At 52.6% G+C, this 22,766-nt stretch overlaps 4 protein-coding genes across 4 annotated transcripts; 1 reads left to right on the forward strand and 3 right to left on the reverse strand.

Annotated features, from left to right (window-relative positions):
* Positions 1 to 7,828: 7,828 nt before the first annotated feature.
* On the reverse strand, positions 7,829 to 9,679 carry BO80DRAFT_161760 (casein kinase I). Its single transcript, XM_025713861.1, has 5 exons — positions 9,471 to 9,679; positions 9,347 to 9,416; positions 9,140 to 9,288; positions 8,679 to 9,084; positions 7,829 to 8,616 (listed from the first exon to the last, which is right to left on the reverse strand). The coding sequence occupies exons 1-5, from the start codon at positions 9,597 to 9,599 to the stop codon at positions 8,036 to 8,038; spliced, it is 1,335 nt and encodes a 444-aa protein (XP_025572709.1). The 5' UTR covers positions 9,600 to 9,679; the 3' UTR covers positions 7,829 to 8,035.
* A 3,238-nt stretch (positions 9,680 to 12,917) lies between these two features.
* On the reverse strand, positions 12,918 to 14,520 carry rtt106 (putative negative regulator of DNA transposition (Rtt106); the record flags this gene model as incomplete). Its single annotated transcript, XM_025721610.1, has 4 exons — positions 12,918 to 13,501; positions 13,565 to 13,921; positions 13,983 to 14,321; positions 14,415 to 14,520. 4 exons carry the CDS (start codon positions 14,518 to 14,520, stop codon positions 12,918 to 12,920), a joined length of 1,386 nt encoding a protein of 461 aa, XP_025572710.1.
* Positions 14,521 to 14,862: 342 nt separating this feature from the next.
* Positions 14,863 to 16,162, reverse strand: BO80DRAFT_427433 (mitochondrial 54S ribosomal protein uL24m). The gene is made up of 2 exons (XM_025720009.1): positions 15,698 to 16,162; positions 14,863 to 15,637 (listed from the first exon to the last, which is right to left on the reverse strand). Exons 1-2 carry the CDS (start codon positions 16,112 to 16,114, stop codon positions 15,002 to 15,004), a joined length of 1,053 nt encoding a protein of 350 aa, XP_025572711.1. The 5' UTR covers positions 16,115 to 16,162; the 3' UTR covers positions 14,863 to 15,001.
* A 3,988-nt stretch (positions 16,163 to 20,150) lies between these two features.
* Positions 20,151 to 21,484, forward strand: rho1 (Rho family GTPase RHO1). The gene is made up of 5 exons (XM_025713862.1): positions 20,151 to 20,350; positions 20,428 to 20,455; positions 20,581 to 20,778; positions 20,887 to 21,021; positions 21,083 to 21,484. The coding sequence occupies exons 1-5, from the start codon at positions 20,283 to 20,285 to the stop codon at positions 21,233 to 21,235; spliced, it is 582 nt and encodes a 193-aa protein (XP_025572712.1). The 5' UTR covers positions 20,151 to 20,282; the 3' UTR covers positions 21,236 to 21,484.
* The last annotated feature ends 1,282 nt before the right edge of the window (positions 21,485 to 22,766 follow it).

A 22,766-nucleotide genomic window follows, 5' to 3' on the forward strand; every position in this document is an offset into this window, starting at 1 on the left:
GCGTTGGGTGACTGGGTCGCTCGTCGTCGTCAGGTCGTGGTAATTGTGCTGCTGCCGTCGCCCCTGCGAGTCGGCGTTGTCCAGGAGGGGGTGGAAAATAAAACCGGCCGTTGTGGAGCCGGGCGCTTGTTTCTCTCTCTTTGAATGACTCGGGAGCCCGTCTGCCTTGGCTTTGTAGTTTGTGCACTGCTAACCCACGACGGATGCCATCATTGCCCAGATGGTGTTGTCGAGGCCGGTCGATCGATCGATCGACCCTCAATCAATATCCGTCATGGATTGCAGTTGAAACAACCGAGTGGAGCGGGTGAAAATATGACAATTGACAAGGGCAACAGCAACAACAACACAACAAAATGTCGGACGCAAGAGGGAGGAGGGCAAAAAAGGAAAGATGAAAAAAAAAAAAAAAAAAAGGAAAAAGAAAAAGCATTAATGGAGAGGCCGAAGGCGCTCACTCACCATGCGTCAATTGAATGCGACGTCCCGTAACAGAATATCCGTAGAAGGTGACCGGCAGCAAGGGGCGGTCGCCAAAACGCGCGTTCAACGCCAATATGACCCAACGGTGCAGCAGAAACGAGGATAAATCGCTCAGGGCTGAAAAAAAGATGATATATAGCGGAGCTTATGTCGATTGCAGGCAGGCGTAGCTTTATGTATGTATGTAGGATGGTATGTACCTCTCTCTGTATGTCTGCGGTAATTGACGCTGGTACAGGACAGGTGGTGATTCCAGCGAGGAAGGAGGATCAAGTAAAATTAGAAATCGAAAAGCAAAACCCATTAGACGCCCAGGAACTGGATCTCATGCAGCTTTTTGTATGAAGGCGGCGTCAGAGTTCAATGCACAGCTCTGCTCCAGGTGATTGCCTGATGCGGTTTGGGGTGGCAACCAGGCTCGTATGCGCCAGTTCTGGACTCAAGAAGGGATTCTACTAAGAACTTGGCTACGGAGTACCTGTACCTGACCTTCCCGGTCACCGTAGCAGGTCGTGGATGTACCATGACAACGCAAGATGGATCGCATCGACGCCCTGCCAATGCCTGCTCTTTGGAATACATTAGCCCAGCCCCGATGTGTTGTCGCATCCACCAGACACATGGCTAGAAGAACCTTGCCCGCTACACCGGAATGGCAACACAAAGAACCCCCTCCCTGGTCCGTTCGGAGTCCTCCGGGCATTGTCCCAACTACCCCCGGCCCCTGTCGACCACGACTCTTCATGGATGCCGCCCCCGATACGATACGGAGTCCCAACTGTACCAATCCGGAGTCGGAGAACAAGTCTCCGGCCAGCCCCTCGACTGGCAGTAATAATGAACTGATTCAAGGCGCACGACGGCCTGACGGTGGTCGTGCAGAGCGGCCACCCCGCATTGATTGGCCAAGCTGACGCAGGATCTACAGGATGCCAAGCAGGCTGTGCAGCCCGAGGTAAGGGGGGGGAGGGGGAAAGGGATACATTCGTGAAGGGGGGGAAATGTCCTTCACAGTAGACAGAGCTTGTAAGTCCGGAGTTAGTACAGGAAAGTTCGAACCTCTTGAACAGGACGGAGCCCTGTTCGAACGATTTCGAACCTAGCTGCAGCGAGCATGCCGGGGTGTGGGTGAGCAGTTATCGCCGGTCGGGCCAATTCCAGACACCTATCTACCATCTACTGTGCAGGCTTGCAGTAGTAGTGGTGGGTGGATCTGCAAGCCGATGGGGTGTGCAGACAAAGAAACTCCAGCATCGCTATCGAGTCCTGGGCCGAGCAAGACGCAAGTTAGCAACAACACTAGTACTGTTGTCGCGGAGTCAATCGCGGAGTCAAGCTGCTTGGGTTATGGGGTAGTAGCGCCGTACTACGCTGGAATAGTGATAGCATGATAGCATAGTAATTTGTACTAGTGGTGGTCGACCATCGTGCTAACCGCCATCAGCAATTCAGCATTTAGCGCCAACTCCAATTATTACCCAGGAGGGTGTCAAACCCCATCCACCCCCATCTGTAACGTCCAATCCTGGGGGCGGAACTGCTTGACGGCGTGGTATCACCAGTCTCGACCCTTGTCTGGACTCTAGAGGTAGATAGCTGCCCTCCTTAAACACGTCTGCAAGGGCCTGCAGACATGCAGAATGGGCGTATGTGTCACCGTGGAATTTGAGGGGAGCACATCCTCCATCGTGGTCGCGGGTTGAGTGCCCGATTCGGCTATGATTCATCGTCGCAGCCGTTGTCGGGAGACCAGCCGACAAAGAAATTTAGACTTGAATTTTCTTACATTTTCCAGAACACGAAGGAAGGCGCAAAGAAATTTCGAGGAATGCGGGTTTGCCCCGGTCGCGACTCGGCGAACAGTAAGGGAGACCAGCCCAACCCTTGCGACGTCCACTAATGAGATGGCACTGGGGGCTTTTCGGCCCGCCCGTAACACTGTCGGAGTGGCCAGTCAGTAGCCACGCCCAGGGAACGGTGGCTACTAAGTAGGTGGGCCAGAAAGCAGAAAGCAACAAGCAAGAGGGTGTGTGGCATTAGCGCCGGTTGAACTTGTTCCCACCGAAATCCAGCCAGCCCCGAGGGTCATCACGGCGCCACGGATTGGTCACGGTGGTACCACCTCACCCCACACATACACACACGCACAACCAACCTCGCATTGAGAGGGGCATGGATGGGCCAATCCCGGAGGAAATCGATGAGCAACGTGATTCCTCTTTAGGCCTGGCGCCTGGAATGCCGTGCTCACGAGGTGCAATGCCTTTCTTTATCTGGTGGACATGGGCATGGACCGCCGAGAAGCTTGTTAGCGGCAGTGGAGATGGCCCTCGGGGCGTCTTGCAACACCTTGGCGCGCGAATGGAGTGTGGCTCTGCTCTCCTTCGCTTTACTATGTTAGGCAAGTCCCCTCTGACCTGCAGGTACTGTTCAAAAGTCATCATAGTACGGAGTACTACTGCTCTAGGTGCTCCGTATATTGATCTGTTACCTAGCGTTTAGGTGTCATCCAGAGTGGCGTCGGGGTCACTTCATTGAATTTTCCCCTACGTTCTAGAATGACATAGACAGTTAGATTGGCCTGCAGGACGGATTGCGTGGATCGGATGTTGTCGTGCTACCACTCGGTCCAACTCAGACTACGTCAGCGCGAGACAGAAGCCATACAGAAGGTTCCATGGAGTGGCACGGCAGGCGAAGACTCGAGGGGCGCACAAGATCTACGCCTCCCTTGATATCGCCATCATCCAACCTCCTAGCTTATAATTCTATACGGGTGCAGAGACAGAGGGATTTGAAGCTACCATCCAGCGTTCAACAAGCCACACCCTAATAACGTCATGCGCCTGCTGTGCGATGCCCGTTTGCAGATCATTAAGCATCTCATCGGCCACCAGGGTCGAGTGACACCGAGATACGACATAGACTCGGGTCCTGGTAACCTTACTGCCTACGGAGATCGTGCTGGAGCATCTCGAACCCATCGAGGGGCAGTCATGCCTGAGTCATGTTGACTAATTGGCTTTCTTATCAACTTCCATTGCCTGTCTCCATGTGCCACGGCGCAATGCAGGCAGGGCCAGCCACATCAACTAATCAAATGACGACCAGGCTGTCAGTCGTTGACGCAGACAATTTTTTTTTTTTTTTTTCGGTGGATTCTAGACTGATCATGGAATGAATGGTGGAATGAATGATCGAAGGGATTTACACAACGCCACTCTATAAATGTAACAGACCACACATCACCGGAACAAAAGAAACCAAACATGCCGAAAAAGGGAGAAAAGTAAGAAAATATTCCGAGATGGACTAGCACGGCCATTGACTGAAATGGCAGAATGCCCCGACTTACTCCGGGCTGATAAGGCAGGTAGGGACCGACCGGAAGGGAAGGAGGGAGTGGCAAAGCAGCTGGACGAGGAGGGGAGGCTTATCAGAGTGGAAGTGTTAAACTTAGTCGTCAGGCTAATGGGCTCGCTACCATTTTGCCTTTGGGTCCCCAGTCGGTCGTCTTATCAACCTTCGACGCCATCGGCAGACCAAAATTGAGCACGTCTCCCTGGATGGAGACGACTCCATAGTCACTAGTTACTACGGAGTACTTACTCCGTAGTACTCCTGTCTGGTGGCGATTACCTAACCAGCCTTTTCAGGCCGCGAATGAGCGACGGTACCCGGCCCTCCAATCACGAGTCACGGCCACCACTAAGGTTGGCGGCACCGCCCGCACACCGAAACCCCCAAGGTAGACCGGGGCTGATAGGGAAAGTCAGGTATCAACAACAACTTCACGGTCGCACCAAATCTCTAATTCCAATGACTAAGTTCGCATCTTTCAGACACTAAAACTCAATGGTGTTGGAGCTACGGAGGACTCGCGACGACATCGGATTCGTCCGCCTCACTTTTCCTCCGGGAACAGTCCTAGAGCTCCCCATGCATAAGGATGATGCGAACAAGGGCCACCTGCAGAAGCACCTTTTAGAGCTAGACAGGAGAGCTACCGACAGCTCTCCAGCAAGCCAGCAACTTGTCCAATTGACTTATCGTATCTCGCGCTCTGCCAAGGACCGGTAGACCACGTGTACGGCCTCCATTGCTATAAGTGCGAGACCGCCACGACGCCACGTTTCGGCCAGCTGTCATGGGTGCTTGCCTGGTTTCCCTACAGCGGTGAGATGTACGATTGTACTGTGCTCCGTACCTACGTTCTTTTACCCGGTGTCTTGGAAGTATACATCCGGCCGGGGTTCGGAGTCAACCGAAAGGACGACGAAACCACCAACTCCGCAGCATACCCCCATAATCGGTAGCTACGTACTAGCTCGGGCGCTACTAGTGATTTTGCAATCCTTGGAAGTTGGAATGACGGTCATCTCTTTGAGGTTTGAACCATAAACTTCTTACTACCTGGAACACTACGAAAGGATCACCCATCCAGCTCCACAATTTCTCCGTGGTCGGCAATACACATTGCCGCGATGAGTGACGCGATCAGCCACCACATAGCAGAGATCGTTGCGGCATCATGCAGAGTGCAGACCCCAGGACTACGGCGCATGGAGTGTCCTACTTCCTCCGTACATACTATGTAGTGCGCCGTCGGATCATCATAGGGGCCGGGTGATATAGCCAGGCCATCAGCCCAACGACGGAGCCGAGAAGCGTGAAGAATGACGAAGTGGCCTGATGCCTGGCTCCGTCAATCTGAAACCGCGAGTGGGAACCGCGACTCCGATTCGATTCCGGGCCCGAAATGGTCCATCCCACTTTGAGTCTAGACCGGCGGTGGAGTCTGGGTGTCGGATGATCGTTTGTTGGTGTGATGGTTGCTGGTGGATTTCCTCCCCGGTCAACAAGAATCATCATGTATGTACGGAGTACTCGCTAGACACCATGTAGTATACACCACACTGCGACTATGATCATCCCATCCGGACCCCCTCTGCAATATGACAGCATCTATTGCCGCCGATCTCACCACCCTCTCGACCTCTCGAGATAGGACTGCGTAGAGAGACCAACTTCATGCAAACATCCCAACACGGCAAATCCTACCACCCATGCCTTCCCCAAGCCAAGCAGCCAAGCAGCCAAGAAAGACTGCAGACAACGGGAGTCACTCCCCCATCTTATCTCCCAACCAGCAGCAGCGGCAGCAGCAGCAGCAGCAGCACGCCACACTCATGGACATTTAATTTAACTGCCTACCGATGGTGTTACATTCCTGTCCGGTCCTGCCCTATAGACGATCCCCCGTCAATATAATCCCAGCAAGTATAGTATGACCCGACATCAAACAATGAATGCCGATACATAACATAATCCACCATGTCCACTATGTACGAAGTATATGTATACCTCGATACGACATATCCAGTACGGAGTAAACAAACCCCCATCTCCTACCATTTACCCACCCACATACATCCCCTCTCCCCTGTCCCATCATCCATCTACATAGTATCAATGATTGTAAGCAAACAAACACATCATGAGTGCCCATCCCCACCAATCCACACCATACGGCATACACAACACCACAAGATAGTGCCAAGCAAACAACCCAACCCGTCCCTCCCCCTCCCCATCCCATGCCATCCTCCACTGACTCCCCCTCCCTGCATTCGCGCTCGGATCCCCTCCCCCCCCCCCCGATCATCGATCATCCCGGGACGCAGCCCTTCCAATGACAGGTCCAGGGTCGGCTTCCTTCAGGGTAACTGACCACCTTACTATGTACTACCTTACGAGCTAGCGAATCTCATTGGTGAGTGGGGTTGGTTGCCGCGTGTGCGTTGTGGCCGGCCCAGAGGGCTGATGGCGTGGCGTCCACAGGTCGGACGGCTGGGGAGGATGGATGGATGAATGGATGAATGGATGGATGGATGGATGCAGGGTTCTCGTTCTCAGTCTCGTCTTGGCGGGAAGCTCAACATGGTAATTGGTAAGGTGGATTGTGGAGAGGGATGGGTGGGTTGAGTTTTGACAGGCGGAGAGATGTGAGATTAACTACTGCCAAGTACCGGAGACTACCAAGGTACGGAGTACTACGACTACTTAATCCTCAGAGAGGGATGCTCGGCGGCCCTATGGAAGATATAGCCGGGGGCGTGGGGTCTGATTGGTAGACGGTTCGTATTAGAGCTCTATCTATGAATTAGGTCCAAAGGTAGCGAAGAGAAGGTAGGAGAGAGGGAGGTCGGACCCCGGCCGGATTACTCTACGGATCCTGGGGCCGTCATCGTCGTCGAGCAGAAAGGATCAAGCCATCGCCAATGCACACGCTCTTCCCTCCTCCCCGGCACCCCGCGTGAATGTATATAGCACCCATTGTAGACTGCAAAACGCCAACGCCTCGTACATGACACAGGGGCGCGGTTTACTGCTCACCCGGCAGTCACCCGCCCAACCGGGCCGAGCAGACGAAGAGAAAGATGAAATGAACCAGGCGCATCTGGTGAATCAACTGTTTTTGGAACTGACAACGGCAAACAACATCATAGGGACAAGTACAAATCCAACAGAACACGCGGCTACATCCGAATGATCCCTTGCAAATCCGCGTGGAAGCGACCCGACAGAGAGAAGATGAAGAAAGAAGAAGAGGACAACAAAAAGAAACAAAAAAACAGCCGCAGGCCGCTATCGCATGAACTCCTTGACCGATGGACTCGTTGGTCCTGCACACGCATTCCACGAGGGCGCATATTCAAACATTTAGATGCTAAAAATGCTGTGTAAATCAGTGTCTGCCCGGATGACACGCGAGGTCTTCCACCAAATGCCAAACGCCCTGGTGCCACATCATTAAAATTACCATCGGAAGAACCAGCCACAAAGACCCGACGCAGTAGGAGAGCGGTAGATGTCAGCGGCGGGTTGGGGAAAGGTAAGAGGTTCGGGGCACTGATCATGTACTCTGACACAAGACGGAACTCTAGTATTAAATGGCTCGTGCCGGGGAATGCGGGACGAAGGAAATAAGAGGAAGAGAGGAAAGAAAATGCAATGACACAAGCAGGACTGATCAGGTTCGCCGTTCCGAGCCGTAGCACCATAAAAGAGTGTTGAAGAGGACGAGGATGAGGACGAGAAAGACGTGGGAGGGTCGGTTCGATCGAAGGCCGACGCATTTCGAGCCGAGGGTGCCTTGGCAGATTAGAGATAGCGAAAGCAGGCGGGTGTGAGCCAGGTGCTCATGATCCGAGACCCATGGATGACACAAATAAGGAAAAGAACAATATATCCGCGCCCCCCCAAAAGCCCCCACCGTGTTCACCGGCCAGCAGCACCAGCAGCAGCGTTGGCGAGCCCGAACACGTACGATACAATGGGATGGGGAGAGTTCCCGGGTTATAACACAGTATAATCGCATGCTGCCTTTCAAACCTCCCAAGTATGTTGAAGACAAGAAATAACGAAAGAAAGTCGAGAAGCCAACATGACCAGGATATTAGGTAGAATTACAGAGATTCCACGTTCAGCCTCGCATCAACCTGGAAAACCCGCATAAGTATAGGAGCCGGGGCACGTTTGGAGCACTGGGTCACCTACCGCAGCAAAGCGCCTTCATCAATTTTTGGACGAATGTGGGCTGCGGCTCATTGTCGCCCTGAGCCCCTTGGCCTTGTTGGCTGTTCTTCGTTGGGTTCGCCGGGCTGCCAAGGTGACCTGGGATGTTGGCATTCGAGTTCTGAAACTGTGCTTGAGTCGACGCTGTCGGCGTGGCATCCAGGCCCCCGCTCTGACGCTTTGGCGGCATCCCGCCGGAGACGCTTGGCCGGTCGCGCGTCTTGCCAGCTCCGGGCTTGGCCGGAGACGGGGGCGGGGGCTGCGCGGCATTTAAACGGTCAGCAGTCACGCCCGGCCGACTGCCGCGGAGCTGCTGTGCGTGAAGCTCCCGGGCAGATGTGTTGGGCGGGGCGTTGTTGTGGAGATGCTGCTGAGACGAGTACGACTTGTACTCCCATCCCCTTCCATTGTTGAGCTTCATCCAGTCATATTCTCCATCTTCGACGTCGCCAGCGTTCTTGAGAGCCTGTGTCAAGAGATCCCGGAGATAATCGTAGTCGGGGGTGTCCTCGAAACCGAGGTTGCGAACGTAGGTTAGGTACTTGGTGAATTCTTCTGGAATCTCGGGTTAGCATGCTCGGGAGGCTATGAACGGACAGGATGCAGTTAATAATCACCTGGGAATCCATCGCAAAGGTCCTTGATCGCGGTAGTCTGCTTCTTCTCTCCAATTTTTTCATACTTCTGCTTGTTGGTCGCGGCCTTGAGACCCTGCCAGGGGAGGCCACCTCTCAGGAAGTACAGGAAGACGTGTCCCAGAGCTTCGAGGTCATCACGTCGCGATTGTTCTCGTCCCAAGTGGGTGTTGATACTCATGTAGCGGGCTGTGCCGGACAGCGACTTCCGCTCGCGGTAAGGGATATGCTGCTTGGTTTTGGGATCTCTATACTGCTTGGCCATGCCAAAATCAACCACGTGGATAACATTAGCAGCTTTGGTGTTCGGCCGACCAATAAGGAAGTTATCGGGCTTGATGTCACGGTAGATCAGGTTCTTCTCGTGAATCGTTTGGACTCGCGAAAGCTGATATAGAGTTAGAAAGGATCATCCATAACCAATCAGTGATCAGGGGACGCACCATCTGCTTAGCGACCATAACAACCGTTTTGATCGAGAACCGTCGGTTGCAGTGGTCGAAAAGATCCTCAAGACTGGGGCCGAGCAAGTCGATGACCAGAATGTTGTGCAGACCCTCTTGGCCGAAGTAGTAGACATTGGGGATTCCAGCTGCAACCAGTCAGATCCAAACCCCCTTTCCATGCAATCGCAATCAAGGTATACTCACGGCATCCGACCAAAATCTTATATGTCCGATACTCATCGCGGAGTTGTGGTGCATCACTCTTGCGTGGTTCCTAGTACCATTAGTATGGCGAACCGCATACTCGTCCCATCAGGATGTCACGTACGAATTTGATCGCCACTTGTTGATTGTTCAACAGATTCGTACCCTCGAAGATCACACCAAACGATCCTTCGCCGATCTTCTTTCCCACTCGGTAGTGAACACCGACGACATTGGATGATGAGGATGCCATGTTTGCCGAAGTCGGGGGGAAACGTCGAGAAGCCGCGGACTTCACAGAAGGGAGGGTGGGTTCAGGGGACTCGATGGACGGCGATTACACGTGAGACTAGCCTGACAGATCGGTCAGAAAAGTCGACCAAGGGAACGAATGACGAAAGAAGCGGTGGTAGCAGTCGTTCTGAGAGAGAGGGAGGGGGGAGGCGACCGGGGTCTTACAGGAAGCCCGATGGTTATCAATGCGAACCATTCATGAACAAGCACCCCAGCGTGTAGATATCACGGAACCCAGGACGGACGACGAATCGGAAGCCGCAGACAGCGAGTAGACAGCCGCTCGAACAATCGCACCGGTGAATTTGGAGGGGGGCAATAGGGTGCACCCTTGGACGGCGTTGGCAAGAAGGGTGACGGGAGGGAAGAACAAGGTATTCCGGGTGGGCGACAGCTTTGAGGGGGCTGCAGGCTGACAGTTAAGGGTGCGCTCGTCGGAAAGGGGACGAGGAATAAAATGTTCGGTTTTAGGAAAAGGAATTAATCGAGAAGGGGGGCAGGGAAAAAAAATTAAGGAAGGAAAACTCCCCTACTACTGACCAACCGCGTGGCAGTACGACAGAACGCACTGGGCAGGCAGTGGTAGATGTAGAATTGAGGCGCCGACGAAGAGGACGGAGACCAGAGGCGAGAGAGGGAAGAAGGGAAAGAAGAGAGGAGGAACGGGGACGGGAGGAGAAGTGGGTAGAGAGGACCTAGGTGAGCAGCGAACACGCCAGTGGCATGAACTGCAACTGCTACGACCTGCCTACGGGGAAGGAGGAATAAGGGAAAAAAAGGAAAAATGAGGCGGAGAGCAGGAGGAGCGAAAGAAGAGGAGGAAGAGGAGAGCAGCAGAGGAGGAGAGGAGCGAGAGCGCGAGAGCAAGAGAGAGGCGATGGTTGGATGAGGCAGAGTTGGTCTGGTCTGGTCGGGTCTGGTCCTTTGCTGGGTTTGGTCAGGTCATGACGGGACAGCCGTATGTATCGCCCCGATGACGCCCTTCAATGGGGCGCTCTGCCCGGTTTCCTTTCCATACGGTAACGCTAAGTATCTGGTATCGACTAGCGCAGGTGATTTAAGCCGGAGAGGCCCCGTCGATAGGGGATGAAGGGCGGTAATCGGGAGTACGGGTATGGTACCTGATTACACTGAGACATCCGGACGACGCCATGCATTCATCTCTCCTTCAATCCCACATACCTTCCTCCGGGGACCTATATCGATTATCGAGGGATTCAGGTGACCCAGAGCCTGTCTACAAGATTTGGGGACTGTTGATCGAAGGGCACAAAAAAAGTTTGACTCCAAGATTGGGGCCAATGAAATGCAATCGCCCACCTCAATTGCGCTTATTTGCCTCCCAAATTTTATCCTCGAACTCGGAATCGCCCTGGCCCAGGGACTCACTAGCGGCGCCTCTAGCGCTCCGCCTGTTGGGCGATGAACGGTTGAAAGCGGGCACTACTAGACGCCAGCAGTGGGTTCTGGCCAGATGGAAGCTATGAAGGACTCCGTATAAATCTGAGTGTTGTCACGATGGTATGTGATTTGTTACCTGCCTTAAGCACCCTACCTTCAGAGCCACATGGGGCTGGCGGTGTTAAGGTTCCAACAACCCAAGGAGAAGAACATGGAACCCGGGGGGTTCATGGTGTAAGGGATCCATTCTGTGTCTGTGTCATTTCGAATACCGCACATTGACCTCGAGGCTCCGTCAGTTACTACGGTGACTAACCCGGACCGTTTACTTTCCTGCGTAATACCAGTCCCTGCCTGAGTGCCTGCTTTCCCTTGGCCGTGGAATGATGGATGAGATGCCCACAGGGTCTAGCTGGTTTGGGCCTGGTATCGTATTATTGCCGGGTACCTGGTAGGGTAGATACGTACTTAGCGATATCAATTTATTACTTCTTAGTAGATACCTGCTGAACGGAACCCACCAGAAGGGAGCTCTCAGTCAGACACATGCCTATCTACTCCAGACCTATGGATCGTTTATCCGATCAGTAGTCCAATATATGCAGTCCCATGGCTTCTCCCGCTCCTCGATCGGAATTCGACTCCGGACGGAGACCGACCACTTACCTTACCCAGAAGACCGAGGGGCCGCCCGCAGGATGGAGTAGTCACCCTGAGGCAGACACTACTTACTCCGTGCCCATTCCCTTCTACCAATAATCGCCAGGCACCGCAGCTGTCAACCCAGCTAAAACTTCGCCCCATAGCCGAGGGTGACAGACTGTCAGCTCCTAACCGCTAACCACTCTAATCGGGCGACTAGTGAGGTGCTGCGGACTGCTTAAGCCTTAGGTAGGTGTAGGTGCTCGACGCTGCTGGAGGTACCTGCGCTGAGCTGGCACTGCCCCTGACCAGTCTGTAACCCAACTGGACCCTCAGGGCAACCAATCGAGCTACTTCAAATAGTAGTAGTCATACTACTTACTACTACTACTACTACTACTACTAACCACCACTCCGGAGTAGTCCGTACTAAGTAGGTACGGTATCGGGGGGCCGTATGATACTGTACGGACCTGGTTCCTACCGCCGACATACAACTTACATGTTCTACCCCACCCTTTCCAGAGTAGTCCTCCTTAGTGTTCTCATTATCGAGTTATCTACGAGGTTAATCCATTGGGAGGCTGCGGTGCGGATTTGGGGGCCCTGATAGCACAGGGGTGCCTCACAGACCCCCAATTGGGGGGAACGATGGAAAGAAGTGTTCTCGAAGGAGTAACCGGCCATCCGGGCCGGACTGGACTGAACTCACGGCGGCCTCTAGATATTCTCTAGATAGATAGGTAGGTGGGAGATCGATACGATGTACCTACGCCGTGCAACCTGGCATCCGGCACTCCGTAGCACATCCACCAGTGGCACCTCTATTTTAGACACATCTGACACGTCCATGACCCACCGCCCACTGGATGCCTGTGCATTGTTTGTCCTTATCCATTGGATTGCGATGCCTGCCAAGTTGAAACGGACTCCATGCAGCTTTGAAACGGATCCTCGTCCCCAACCAAGCACATCAGACGTGGGAAGCCTCGTTGTCAAACTCTACACAAGTACTCCGTACAGGCGCGTATGCTAGATAATGCGGGAGCATGGCCAGCCCTGAACTCCCCCCAAAAATTCACCCGTCCGAGGGAGCGGGTGTAGTGTAACAGGCCACCCACCGATACAATGTCTTAGCCACGCGATTGTCGGATACACATCACCACACACAGTGTTGGTGTGACGGTAGCAACAGTCACCTATTCATACAACAACAGTCATAAAAGGCGGTCTCTCACAGCTCTTCCGCCGGAACATCTTCGGCTTCACTTCCGAGCTCCTCCGCCACCAGGTCTCGATCTCCTCCCTCTTCTTCTTTGTCGTCGTCCTCTTCCATATCGCCCTCCTCGTCCTGATCGTCATCGTCATCACTGCTAGAGCCGCTGCCGTCGCTGTCGCTGTCGCTGCCAGGATCATAATCCTCCTCGTCCTCGTCCTCTTGGTCTTCAAGCTCACGTTGGGCTTTTTGTAGTTCACTTTCCTCTTCGACGCCCCCTTCCTCATTAGCAGCAGCGTCATCTTCTGTCTTAGCACCGTTGACATTGTATCGCTTCGCACGCCGTGCTTCAGCAAGGCTGGCGTCCTGCAGACCGTGTTTCTTGATATACTCGTCAATTCCGGAAAAGTCTGCCTGGTCGATCATGGAAAACTCAAACTCCTGCGTCTCATCACTTGATGTAGGTCGAGCCACAACGTTAAGGTTGAAGGTTCGTTGCAGCACAGACGTGTATGAGATGGAGTCAACGTTTTCAAAAGCAAAGAAGACCAATGGTTTCTTGAACCCGAACAGTATGCCCGTAGAGAGAAGGAAAAGGTAACCTGCAGTAGGACATCATTTAGTTCCGAGCACTCAAGGAAAGGACATGGCGCCGATGACGATACCTTCTTTGCTTCCGCGGAAAGCCTTGACGTGGTAGGCCTTCTCACCCTTGCGATGAGCCTCTGGCATAGCGCTCACGAACTGTCGCTCATCCGGGCGCACAACCTTAGTCTGCGACAAATTGTCGTTCAATACCCGTTGGATAATCTTGTCCGTAGTCTCCTCATTGTTCATCCCAAGCTGTTGTCCATCGCCTGAGAACGCCGCCTTGGGAGGGCCATCGGTGACTGTCCACACAATGGCTTCGGGGGCTGTTACGCCTTCTGGTGGTGAATTGACTCCATCCGCGTACTGGGGAATAATGCAGAAATTGAACTGTCGCTGATTCTTCTCGGGGACTGGAAGGCACAAGACATGCTCTATTCACATCCACCAACACCGTCAGCGTTGCCCAATCTCAACACAACGTCCCAGACTTACGTATCTTGTCCAACTGTACGCCGAATTCTACCTCCTTAGAGGTCTGATTTCTCGCTCGTAGGAACCCGTGCCCGGCGGTAACTTCGAGCGTAAGCTTCTTTCGCTGGGGAACAGCGAACGAAACATCCTGCATGTAGAATTGCAGTGGTGTATCGGCTTTCACATCGCCCGGGGACTGAGTCTTTGTAGCATCTCCATTCTGTAGCTTTCGTTTCTTCAGGGCCGGGCCGTCGCTGACGACCTCCACAGGCCGAACGGGGCCGGTTGCAGTCCTGGCCAGCAGGCTGGTGGTGTATTTAGCGATGTCTTCGAAAAGAGGGACATGTTGCGGGGTATGGGCTGTTTGTGGGATAGGCGTCAGTCGGTCATCCTGGCTCTTTTATGGGGTGGTGGGATTGGTGTAGCTTGTCGTTCTGAGCAACCTATACGCACCGATCGCATCGTAAACCCGTTTCTTGAGCGCGGGTTCAGCGGCAAAAGCGTCCTCAATGGCCGGGATCCTGGTCGGCGCCGATGAGTTGATCGTGGCGAAAGCCATGCTGCGAGAGGAGATCGCCCGAACAACGACACTCAGTATATATAATCAATGGAAGTCAAGTCAGTTGCAGTCGCATGGAAGAAAGAACAGTTGGATGGATGGGGTTTGAACGAGCAGGAAAACGGGGACGCGGATCGGATGGATGAAGAAAGTAGGTAGCAAATGGTAGTAGCTGCAGAGTGCAGACCTCCCCTGGCGGCCCTGTCGACCCGTGGGCGCGCGCATTCATAATTCCAAACGCAATTGGGGCAAGGCAGGCCACGAAGATTGGGCCCGGTCGCTCCAACGTCGAGTGCTCTTGCGGCGAGTGTCACTGGACTCCAATCGACCTACACTTCAGCGCAGCAGCAAATTGATCTTATACATTCATATTCTACAGTAGTATAATTGTGTACACCCATTTAAAGAACTCGGAAAAGAAACAGCAAAGACCCAGGTACACTCGCCCATTTCGGACACCAAATGAAATTCCAGCAAGCAATTAGGCTTTCTTGGTTGCTTTCTGCTTCATGAAGTTCTCAATGAATCCGACCGTCTGATCGTCCAGGATGAAGTTTCCATCAGCATCCTTTTGTGCGTTCAGGCGCTCGTGCCGCTTGGCCTTCAGCATCTCCAAGAATTCGCCCTTGGGTGTCAACAAAGACCGGCTTTGAAGATATTCCCTCCTGTAGTCTTCCATCTTCTTGGCTTCCACCCACTCGGCGTCGTGTCTCGTTCGGTACTTCGAGAATTTATTGCGGAGCTCGTCCAGGACGCTGGGAGGGAATGGGGCATAATGCAGCGACGGCATCCAGGTCGGCGTCTCGACTTCCATGCGAAGCGAATCCCATTCCTGATCCTTCAATTCTGCGGGGTCACTCCGGGGCCATGGGATCTCAATATCTTCGCCGGCAATATATCTGGTGTGTCGGGGCGTGTCGGTACCGTATTCCCGTTCGAGGAAGGGTCCCCCTCCACGAACATGTTCGACCAAGACATCTCGCGTTGAGCCAGTGTTCGGATCATCAAGAGCGACGACGAGGCGGACATCATCAATGGATATAGGGATGCTGACTGACTGGAAGGGAGTCGAGTTTCCATACTGTTCGTTCAGCCAGTCGGGGAAATGCACATCGGCCTGTCGACAACCAACAGTCAGTAGATGGAACGAAAGTCACTCCACATAGAGGAGGCATACCATGTTGAGATCCTTGACCACAACAGTTTCGGTGGATGCATCCACCCGAGTCACTTCGTTGATCTTGCCCTTGTCTTTTCCCTTCATAATGCATACCCGGTCACCGGGGGCAATGTTGATGTACTTCCTCCGCAGATGCTCGGGGACGGATGGAGGGTTCATTGCTTGTGGGCTCAGAGCACCAAAATGCCTTCCTTCAAGACCGGCATCACGCTGAGGCGCCAGGGGTCCACGCAGCCAGTCTTCGCGGCGACGCTGTCTCTCCGCGCGGAGGTTATCGATCTCCAGGCGGTTATAGGCAAACCGCTGCCTCAGAGTATCCTTGAGGTCCTCGCGCTGAGCAGCTTTGGTCGCTCGAATGACTTTCCGCTGGGCCTGGTTCCGCGCCAGGGCGGTCCTTCGAATGACCTTTTGCATCTTGGATACTGCGGTACCAGCAATGGCCGACTGTTCCCGCGGAATCACCAGAAGGCCTGGGGAGATGCTCGGGAGGGAAAATTGCGGCCCTGGTTCGCGCACGTGACTGGAACTATGAAGAACCAATGGGGAAGCATGATTCGGAACTATGTACCCTGAACCAGAACCAGTATACTCTCTACTGGGACTAGGTCATTTTGATACCTTTGAGCTCATTAATTCTCAGGCACGATTCAATTTCTCAGTCACTAAACTATCTGGTGTGTACCTACTAGCAGCCGCATCCAAGGAAATCGGGCCATGATGACAGAGCCTCAACATGTGCCTACATAGACATCAAGTTCCTCCGATCGAGGTCGTGTAGCATTAGATGAACTGCTGTGCAAACTGCAAGTGCAGTCAGGAACTCAGGACCATAATTTGTTCTACAAACATCCATAGGTCGACTTAACGTCGCGAAGCGGTGCGGCGCCTATAGATCGATTGCGGTAAGCCATAAGGTCATCCTCTATACGGAGTGGATTTGAGCGAGATACGCCGGTTTACTTCTGGGCAGATGGAATATACGCCATGGTCTTTGTATCTGCAGACTGCACGGGTTTCAGTGTGGTCATACACCCTGCTTTCACCCGTCTCGTATATCAAAGGTGGAAAAGCGTGTGAACCGGCATAAAGTAGGCACTCTTGCTTCTGACATATATCATAGCTAAAAGGGCGTCATTGTCTCCAAGGGCTTCGATCACCCCTGCTGAATCAGTGTTAGATGGCTTGGGGGGGTTTGAGAAAGCAGCTAGCGGTTCCCCATGAGCTTGGGCCTATGAAACATTGCAGATTTTTCGTATAGACCTAGACATAGTGAAGGCAGCCATCTGTCTCCAAGCAGCCGTCAGGAGCAGGCAACAATGTGCTGTTTCGAGCAGGTACACGCCCAGCATCCTAGTCTGACTTGCTTGAGTGTCAGTGAGTCAACGCAGGGACCTCCGGCATAATGACTTGTTTCATATGGTACAAGGTATTTTCTCCGGAAAATAGCACATATTGATGAGTTACGTCGGCTAGCATTCGCGCTCATCAAGAAACTGGTGCGAGTTTGCAGTTCTTGAAAGAAGTCATGACCCATGGTTGATCGTGGATGTTGTTGCGAGAGACGCTATTAGAAAACAGAGGTCAATGTGCCTGGCTTATGAGACCGGTGTCCCCGGCCGTGTCTGACCACCGCCGGAAGTTTCAATTTACCATTGGAGCTGAAGCAGCATCTGACAGTGTCGGTAAGCAGGCTCGGTTAGACAGAACATCGAACTGCCTGCCGAGCCAGGCGTGTAAAGAAAGGAACTAACAACAGTTGGTCATTGTAAGGAAGAAAATTGACTCATAGAGCAGAGAGAATCGCGTAGTTGCTCCATGGATGCACGAGAACCACCCTCTCAGTGCACTCGGATCTGCAAGGCTCTACCAGGTTATCTATGGCTATCATTCCCGCAGGATTAAACTCGAAGGGCGGAAACCCTCTCCGTACGAGGCGACCGTCTAGAGTCGATCTTCGTACTTTCGCATACGAAACTCCGATACTAGGCTGTTTGCTGAGTCTCCAAAGCGGCCACGACCACTTCACTTTGATTCCCGGCTGTATCGATTGGCGCAAATACGCTCCGTTATCCCCTTTACCTTCTGCGTATCAAGACCTATAAGGCCCCGGAAATAAAGGAGTTGCCTGGTTCCAGTTGATGATGACGTTTGCGTTGGAGAAACAGACGTCCCGACCATGTTGGGTAGGAAGTATGGCCGATCAATTGCACCGCCACGTATCTTTGGCTGTCGGTAATTGAAGGAAGCATCCACGGAACCCCTGGCGGATCTGGAAGATTACAGTCATACCGCAGCAGAAGTACAGGCCTTACCTTTCAGGCTAGGCCCAATCTCCTCGGAGGGTCCGACAGGTGCCGAGTCCAAGGTCGGTCATTCTTCTCTACTTTTCGCAAATTATTTCGCCTTCCGCAGTCATGCCCAGGCTGGCGATGTGCTGGCGAATGAAGATCCGACCGGTGTCTATTCCTTAGCTTGATCGCCAATGCAGACAGTGTCCCTCTGTCTATCTAGACAGTAGATAGATACTTGGTGGTACGGACCGTCGGGGCCTCCGCAATGGAGCGAATCAGCATGGAGATAGATAGGGAGCTGCAGGGTCGCCGTCCTTGGCTATCCCTTCAACCTTCAACCCTTCGGTGCTCAGGATAGACAGTCAACTTCGGTTGCAGGGTACAGCTTGCAGAATACGATGTTATTTTATCTGACGAAGTGTTCCGTGCATGGTGTAGCACATCACAGTGTGAGAAGTGGAAACTGCTGTTAGCTAATCCGTACCTAGATCCAGTCGTTCGATCTACACAGGAGGTGAATTAAGCGGGGTTCCCTATCCCAAGAAGTGAGTATAGCCAATCATTGAACCACTTGACCTTCAGAAGTCTGTGTATGACTATGTAGTACAGAATCCGTACCTAGACTTCATTATCCTGTGGTCTAGCGCACAGGACTGAGGAACAACAGCCTACCTACTCCGGACTAAGTATCTACCTAGACAACCAGGGGCCACCGCCAATTATCAGAAGTATGGAGCCACACCCGACAGCTCCGGGTCTCCGGGGCACCCACAAGCTTCTAGGCTCTCTCAGACTATGGCGACGGTAACTATGGTGTCGCTAAACGTTCTTGTATCGCCCCTGTAGAATGATGTTACTACTCTGGCACGGGCCAAATTGATCATGGCCTCGAATATTGTGTGGACCGTGAGGTTTTTCATCATCCGACACTACCCAGCTGTTCCGGAGGGAAAGCCACAGGGTCAGAGCGATGCGACCGAACCGCATGGCGCCAACTTTCTAGCCTGGAGCCGAAGCGGACCCGGATAACACATGGGTCTTAAATAGGAAAGGAGCTCGACTACGTACTGTATACAGAGCAAGAGAGGGGGATGGGCTCTTGACTGGCCTGAATGCCTGCGAAATACATAGTCGTAAACACGGGCCAGGATAATACGTAAGTGCCCATCCTGTACCGGTACGGTTTGTTATAATTACCATACTCTGTTATTGAACCTTCAGCCACGGTGGCTTCGACGGGAATGAAGGCAAACCGGCTAGGCAGCTAAGTAAGCAGCATTGTACGGAGTAGGACCTTGGTCACGAGCGAAGCAAAAGGAGGTCGAGAAAAGGAGACCGTCTGGATGGAGCAAAAAGATCATGGCAACCTAGGTTTGCCAACCAGCCCCATCTGGTTGGCCCAGGTGCATCCAATAGGATAGATACTAGATACGAACCATACGGATTGTATCTGTGTATCAACGTATCTGCGTAGGAACCTGCAAGCAGATCACGTCACTCCCAGGTATGGGATCAAATGGGGCAAGGGAAAGAGGGAGGGAAATAATGGATAATTTCAGATGAAATAAAATTAAAAGAAACGAAAGAGCATTGATTCACAGCCACATAGCTTTTTTATTTTTTGCCCACCTCGATGGGGCTGGGCCGAATGTCGCTTGCCAACCGTTTCAGCCCTTCTAGTCCGGGTTGGTCTGGTTCCTTAGTCAACCTGGGAGTGGAAGGGAGAGTGCCAGGGAGGGAGCCTCAGCGACTCACCTGAAAGGACGGGGGAAGAACCTCGCCCAAACCAAGGAGCCAAAAGCCAGCCCTGGGGCCATCCGCCGATAACTGACCCATACCCAGCACCAGCACCAGCACCAGCAACAGCAACTCAGCATTGTCTCTATCAACCCTCCTCCTCCTCCTTCTTCCCTTCCCCTTCTTCTTCTTCCTCTCTTCCTGGGGCCTTTTTCACCACCCGATTTTCTCCATTGTACACACTCTTGTTGTCTTTTGGGTTTATTCCTGGAAACTCTTGGCTCGTCCATTCACCTGGCCCTTCCCTCCCTGAATATTTTAGTCCGCGCCCGTTGCGCCTACTCCCCTGCACCGTACGTGATAACCCTTTTCCTCGGGCGCCTGACTTGTCCCTTTCTCTACCCTCAACTTCCCCCATCCAACCCCCATCCATCCGCTCCTGCAACAGCTTCCCTTCTCCCTCGCTGTCGTTGGCCACTCTTTCTCGCCCACTTCATATTTCTAGCCAGTTCTATTTTCTTCTGCATCTTTTGCTAATCGTCCACGCTCTCAAGATGGCTGAAATTCGCCGCAAGCTTGTCATCGTTGGTGATGGTGCCTGTGGTAAGACTTGTCTGTTGATGTGAGTTTCTCATCCCCTTCCTCATTCTTCGTCTGGTAGGGATCCAGCATCATACTGACTCTCCTCTCCACAACCAGTGTCTTCTCCAAGGGTACCTTCCCTGAGGTTAGCATCCACCGACTCTCCTTACATGATCCCTGATACCGTTCCACCATGGTCGACCCAAGATATCTGGCTTGCCTTGCAATCAAGTCCTCGGCTCCCGTAAAGCTGACCGACATATACCATAGGTCTACGTCCCCACTGTCTTCGAGAACTATGTCGCCGATGTCGAGGTCGATGGAAAGCACGTTGAGCTTGCTCTTTGGGATACGGCTGGTCAGGAAGATTATGACCGTCTCCGTCCTCTCTCATACCCCGACTCCCACGTCATCTTGATTTGCTTCGCGGTTGACTCGCCCGACTCTCTCGACAACGTTCAGGAGAAGGTTAGTTTACCGCCACATCCCCGGTCTCCTCGGCGAGTGCGTGGACGAGGAGAGCGATCAGTTGTCCATCGAGGAGATGTGCTGGTTGGATCACTAACATGTTTCTAGTGGATCTCCGAGGTCCTTCACTTCTGCCAGGGCCTTCCGATCATCCTTGTCGGATGCAAGATGGATCTGCGTCACGACCCCAAGACCATTGAGGAACTTCACAAGACCTCCCAGAAGCCGGTTACCCCTGAGCAGGTATGTGACCCCCGTTGAAGCCAGCATGCTATCCCTGGAATGGCAGCTAATGTGCGATTAGGGTGAGGAGGTTCGCAAGAAGATCGGTGCCTACAAGTACCTCGAGTGCTCTGCGCGCACCAACGAGGGTGTCCGTGAGGTCTTCGAGGCTGCCACCCGGGCTGCGCTCTTGACCAAGACCCACAAGAGCAAGAAGAAGTGCACCATCCTGTAAACTAGTTTTCTCTCCTTCGCAAAAGGTCTGTTTCATGCGGAGCTTATATGAACGGATAAGCGTCTCGAACATTTGGTTTCTATTATCTATCAAGAGGGGGTTTATTCCGTTGGCGTGTTCCAAGATGTGCCCGGATGCGAGTGTGGATAATGTTCAATCACGGGCACATGAGCTTCATGGGATTATCTGGCTATGCAGTTGGTCGACTTTCTTATTTTGCAGACTTGATTTGATTTTCTAGGGAGGCGTTGTCTTCATAACCTTGTGGGTTTTCTTATCTGTTTCAGCTCTCCATAGGCGCCTACGGGGCGGTTCTCGATCACTATGGCAAGAAGGGCGCCAGGTTGCTTCCGGAGCAGACGTCCTCACTACCTCGAGTAGTGCAGATCGGAGTTGAGCAATTGCGGATTGCGTTCGTCTTGCGTGTGTCCCATCGGTCAATTCTCTCGGAAGGGTCCGGTCAAGATAGTCGGGAATCGCGATCCCTGCTCCTTCGGATGGCCCTCAGCACAGTCTTATCCCCATTTCTGTTTCCCCTGTTTCGGTTAAAGAGAATGCATGGAATCGTCGTTGGCTTGGTTTCTCCTCCATGTCCTGCAACTACTCTAGTCACCCTGCTCTGCATGCATATGGCCTGCGCAGCGGTCGACGAGCAGACAGAAGGAATATCTAGTACGCCTATTAAGTTGTTATCTACTAATTCACTTTCACCCTGCGCATACGCTATGTGTTTTGACTTTCCAAAAGAACCCTCGCCTGTAGTACCCAATGCTTCCTGTCAAACTCCCAAGTTCAGCGGGGTGGTACGTATACTTCCCGAAAATAGCACCCTCCATAGTCGTGAGTGACAGCCAGCATCGTTCCGAAGGGGGGGAGGGGGGCGGCCGGGGCAGCAAGTCAAGGGGATGCGTCCACTGATAGCGTCTATTGATAGTAACACTAGCCGAACTAGATAGAGTCAAAGACGTAATTCACCACTACTTTTGATCTTACCACGTCCACCTACCTGTCTATATATGGAAAATCTTATAGGACCGATACATCCGACCGAGCAGAATTAGCAGCACATATTTATATCTATACATCTATATCAATCTATAAAAATACCACCTACGTAGACCAAGCGAATGAATAACATTAGTTACCTGCTGCCTACTAAGGCTTATGTTGTAAACATGTAAGTATGTAACGTGAATTCTTTCATACGGCTTGGCTTGTATGGTACTGGGTAGGTATCCAGGGGGTTTGTGTCGGCCCCCTCCCTCCCTTAGAAAGAATGAAAGGTGTCTTTGGTGTAACTGGGTAAGGATAGGTGGTACAATAAATGGGTTCGGTGTACTCCGTATCTGAATAATACTTATTGGGGTGTTGGACTATGTGTGTTTATCTATTTTGTAGTGGATTGTTTGTTTGGATTCACTTCTGCTTTTATGGTTGGTCTTTTTTTGGGGGGGGTCTGGGTGGGTACTGGTATATATTTATGTGGTTACTATCTGGGAAGGGTGTTGACCGTTCATTGGGCAACGAGGAG

The sequence above is a fragment of the Aspergillus ibericus genome, assembly GCF_003184845.1.
Source record: "Aspergillus ibericus CBS 121593 unplaced genomic scaffold BO80scaffold_36, whole genome shotgun sequence".
Taxonomy (NCBI): domain Eukaryota; kingdom Fungi; phylum Ascomycota; class Eurotiomycetes; order Eurotiales; family Aspergillaceae; genus Aspergillus; species Aspergillus ibericus.